This window comes from Protobothrops mucrosquamatus, unplaced genomic scaffold (assembly GCF_001527695.2).
Source record: "Protobothrops mucrosquamatus isolate PMUCROS unplaced genomic scaffold, P.Mucros_1.0 scaffold691, whole genome shotgun sequence".
NCBI classification, from domain to species: Eukaryota; Metazoa; Chordata; class Lepidosauria; order Squamata; family Viperidae; genus Protobothrops; species Protobothrops mucrosquamatus.
The window spans coordinates 157796-162106 of record NW_015386975.1 but is presented as its reverse complement, the minus strand read 5'-3'; the positions used below and the strand labels follow the sequence as shown (position 1 = coordinate 162106).

The window sequence follows — 4311 nt, the reverse complement described above, 5'->3', positions numbered from 1 at the left end:
AATGCTTTCTTTAAACAAAAAGAAAGTAAGTTATGGCATTATATATTGTGAAACGCCCCTGAAATACATTCAACTTTTATCTTTGTAACAACTTCAAGTTTATTCTTGCTTTTTTTCTCTTGTGCACCTTATAAAGCACATTTGTAATCCCTCCAAATCATTTTTATTTTCCTTGAGTTAAAAAAAATGCAAACATTCTTTATTTTTTGAGGTAAATTATTTTTCCTGAGTAGTTAAAAAAAGGGAAAAAACCACTACTACATACATTAGAAAAATAAAAAAGAGCCTAGCTTATTCAACAATCTACATTTTTTAAAAATCCCAACCCCCTTCTCTTAAAAGATATTGATGCCACCTGCTTTATGGTAAGTTATGCCTCTGAAAATGAGTCTGTTGAGAAATAATAAGTGAATGACCCATAGGTGGTTACCTATAGGACAGTGATGGCGAACCTTTTAGAGACTGAGTGCCCAAACTGCAACCCAAAACCTACTTATACATCGTCGAATGCTGGGTGGGTGTGGCCCATTGGCTGGGAGTGGCTGAGGTGATAACGGCAGATTGGATGGGACTAAAAAGTTCAATCAATTCCAACTTTGCAAGATCTTTTTTTTTTCCTGCGAGAAGTTGAAATTGACTGATTGAACCTTTTTTTTTTTTTTTTGCACATGGCGGCAGAGGCCTAAAGCGAAAAGGTTTTATAAAACCCAGCTGAAGGCCTAGGACTGAGGTGACGGCGCGCGTGCCCACAGAGAGGGCTCCGAGTGCCGCCTCTGGCACCCGTGCTATAGGTTCACCACCACTGCTATAGGACAACCTTCCCTAATTAGAGTTTGACAAAACCATGGGATTCTGCCAGACATCATGCTCGGGAAAAAAAAATAAATTGTTTTTTGGGAACTTTGCAAGCCAGGCAACACCAGTATTGACAGTGGTGGGAATTTTTATACACCACGATGTTGCTGCCAGTCTGCCATTTTGCTGTTGTAAATATTATAAAATGTGGATGGTGTAGGTTAGAAGTGAATTGAATTGTGAGGTATTTGTATCTTCTTCTTTTTTGGCTATTTTTATGCAGGGCTTCCCTGAGACCTAAACAATTATTTCAAGAGTTTCTCCAGGGTAAAAAGATAGAGAGAGGCTGCAACAGAAATGTGAAGAGTCAGACAGAAGTGTTTGAGGTGTGCAGCACTAAAAAGGTGCTGGGAAAGGGGTAATACCTGGCAGAATATTTTACAATGCTGGCTGGAAAGGGTTGATTAGAAAAACAGATCAATAATAAATAGGTTATCCTGAGTTCATTGAGCAACTACCTTTCATTAACATAGAGATCTGACAACCACCACACAAACTTTCAGACATATTTTAAAAAACAAGCTGCATGTCAGTCAGTCTAGGGGAGGACTTGCATCCAATTGGTGTGGCTTTTTGCTTTTAAAGAGATGAAAACTATTTCTCACCCTTTCCCACGTTTTCACAGGGAAGGAGATATGAGACTCTCAGAAACTGGAACCCACAGCGCCCCAAGACCTTTAAGAGCAAACAGAGAATTCAATGTTTCCAGTAGCTTCCTCTCAAAAAGATTAAACATTATTTGGAAAGAAGAACAGGCGCTTCCCCACTAATTGTGAGACCCATACATTTTATCCCATTCCACATACAGGTCCAACTCCTTCTGAGAGACAGCAGGGTGGATCTTGCAGAAAACACTTTCGAAATCTTTGTAGGAAGTGGGTTGGATTTGGCCAGGCAGGCTATGCAGTTTGTTGGTCCCTGCCTGCTGACAGAGCTGGAGCAGCTCACTGCCCGAGTAGCTTTCAGTAAGTTGGACAATGGAGGCCATCTCCCTCTCACTGAGACAGTAGTTTTGCTGAGCTAAAGCATGGTGCAGAATCTGCCGCCTTGCAATGCTGTCTGGCGGGGAGATGTAAAATCGTTTGGCAAACCTTCTTTGGGTGGCTTCATCCAGAGTACCAGGCCTGGTGGTGGTTGCTATGACAACCACATTCTGCTCAGCTGAGGTAGCAAGCTTGTCCAGGTAGGTGAGCAACTGGGACTTCAAGATGGCAGCGTCTTCTAGGACAGATTCCAAGTCGGTGAGGAGAATAACAGCAGGCTGCCGACAGTTGGATATAAAGAAGGTGGTCTGTAGGATTTTCTCAGCCTCAGCCTTCCACTTGGAGACTAAGGCTGTCCCACTGAGCTTCAACAGGGTAGATCCCAGCTGGGTAGAAATGCACCTGCTCAACAGGGTCTTCCCTACACCACGAGGCCCAAAAAGCAGGATGGTTCTGGGTGGTTGGCTTGCACCAGTATATGCGCCAGGCCTCAGGATGGGCCATACAAGCTCTTCTTCAATGGCAGCTTTGACAGAGACTTGTCCTGCAATGTCCGTCCACTGGACTGGAGGGCCACAGTCAATTACTTTGTTGTTCACCAATTCCAGAATGAAAGGGTCCATGGTTTTCAGCTGTTCTTCTACTGGCTGGCTGCTATTGTCACCGCTGAATGCTGTTGTTTTGGGCTGCATCCTTAGAGCAAAGGAGTCCCCCTCATGCTCCCCATTGGCAGCTGGAGGAGTGAATTTCTCAAAGCTCTCACTAGCCCTCAGTGGGGCTTCACTAACACTGTAAGCTGGAGAGACCATTCCTTTCATAGCCTGGTTGTTGAACTTTCCAATGGGCTCCTCGGAAGCCACTGTGGTTGCCACCACTCCTGCTCCACTTGGCCTTTTCCCACCTTTGAAAGGCACCTCTGAGCTCCGGCTGAATCCATTCCCTCTACATTCACCATTGTCGGACATCTGATATGGGGACTTTGGTTGCTCATAGCTGTATTTGCGATACCTGCCTTCGCCATCATCCTCCCCGCCAGCGATATCAAAGGCCTTTCTTTTCAAAGAGCTCCCTGATTCACCACTCAAGGGTGCTACAGAGAGAGGACTCTGATAGCTGTAACCAGGGACCACAGGAGGGCGAGAGGAAGGGGGGATGGGTGTGGGGGCAGCAATGCCTGAGGGTAAATATGAAGCTGAAGGATGGGGAGGGTGGATGGCACCATAACTGGGCTGGGCTGGGTAGCTCCCTGAAGTGTAATTGTACATGGGTCCTGAAGAAGTATATCCAGGGACAAGGGTGGTGGAAGGATGGCTGGGCTGCAAGAGGCCAGAGCTATGCAGGTGGGTGGGTGGGTGCGGAGGGGGAAGTGCTGAAGTGGGCTGGCTGCAATAGCCTGAGGGCAGGTAGGCTCCACTGTAGCCCGACGGATACTCCTGAGATGCCCCGAGGCTGCCAGATGTGGTGGGTCCACCACAAGTGTTACTGGGATAAATTGAGTCAGACAGGTTAGTGGAAACCACGGGGGATGTACCAAGACCATTACCCGGTGTGACAGGAGGAGGGACAATCCCCTTGGAGCTGGACAGTCCATCATGCATTGGGGTCAGAGGGTAAACTCCTTCGGCGCTGTGGGCCATTGACCAAGGCTCCACCTCCCCCTTCTGTCCATTGAGGGGTCCGAAGGCACCATCCCCATAGGTGTTGAGTGCTGATGGCCGGTCATAAGGGGAGTCGAGGACTCCTGAGTACTTCTCCGCATACCTCTTCAGCAGGTTGGAAGCAGTCAGAGCAGAGATGTCATCATTGGCCCAGGCATAGTTGAAGCGCTGCCTATTGCTATGGTAGAGATCAGATTTGTGGGCAGGTGAGGAGGTGGTGGAGGAGACATCAAGGTGCTGCTCTGGCCACTGATTCAGGGGCTGGGCATGCTCTGGTGTCCAGTGCATCTTTGACAGAGCTAGAAGGAAAGAACAAAGGAACCAGAATTAGCTTCAGATTTAAAAGGAAATGCACCCTGAAACAAACCCAGTGGCTCATTTGAGAATTACCTACGATTATTACTGCACAAAATACAGAGATATTTATATATATATTCATAACAACCATGCAAAGTAGAATAAGCTGGATAAATAAAATTGAAAAAAAATGAAAAAGCTGGGAGTATCTAAACTAAGAATATACTCTGAGCTTCCTATGTGAAGGCCTGGATCAGCCCTGCAGTGTGTCAGCAGCCGGTCAACCTTAGACAGCAAAATACCTATGGATACGTAGCTACTGGAAATACTAGGAATGGAGACTAGACAATATTGAAAAAGCATACTGCAAGAAAGCAATGGCAAATCACAACTATATAATTCTTCTTCTTCTTGTGCCATATCCGTTATCAGACATTGGCGATCATGTTGGCGATCCTGTTTTTATCAGCAGCCGCACAAAAAAGTGCTGCTGAGTTTTGTTCAAACCAGTTCCTTAG

At 46.2% G+C, this 4311-nt stretch overlaps 1 protein-coding gene across 1 annotated transcript; it reads right to left on the bottom strand.

The window, feature by feature from the left end:
• Positions 1-1608: 1608 nt before the first annotated feature.
• FIGNL2 (fidgetin like 2) lies at positions 1609-3784 on the bottom strand. Its single transcript, XM_015818169.1, has one exon. It carries the CDS (start codon positions 3782-3784, stop codon positions 1622-1624), a length of 2163 nt encoding a protein of 720 aa, XP_015673655.1. The 3' UTR covers positions 1609-1621.
• Between the last annotated feature and the right edge of the window lie 527 nt (positions 3785-4311).

Excerpts from the sequence above, each read along its gene's own strand:
- FIGNL2 (XM_015818169.1), bottom strand. The coding sequence starts at position 3,784 with ATGCACTGGACACCAGAGCATGCCCAGCCCCTGAATCAGTGGCCAGAG.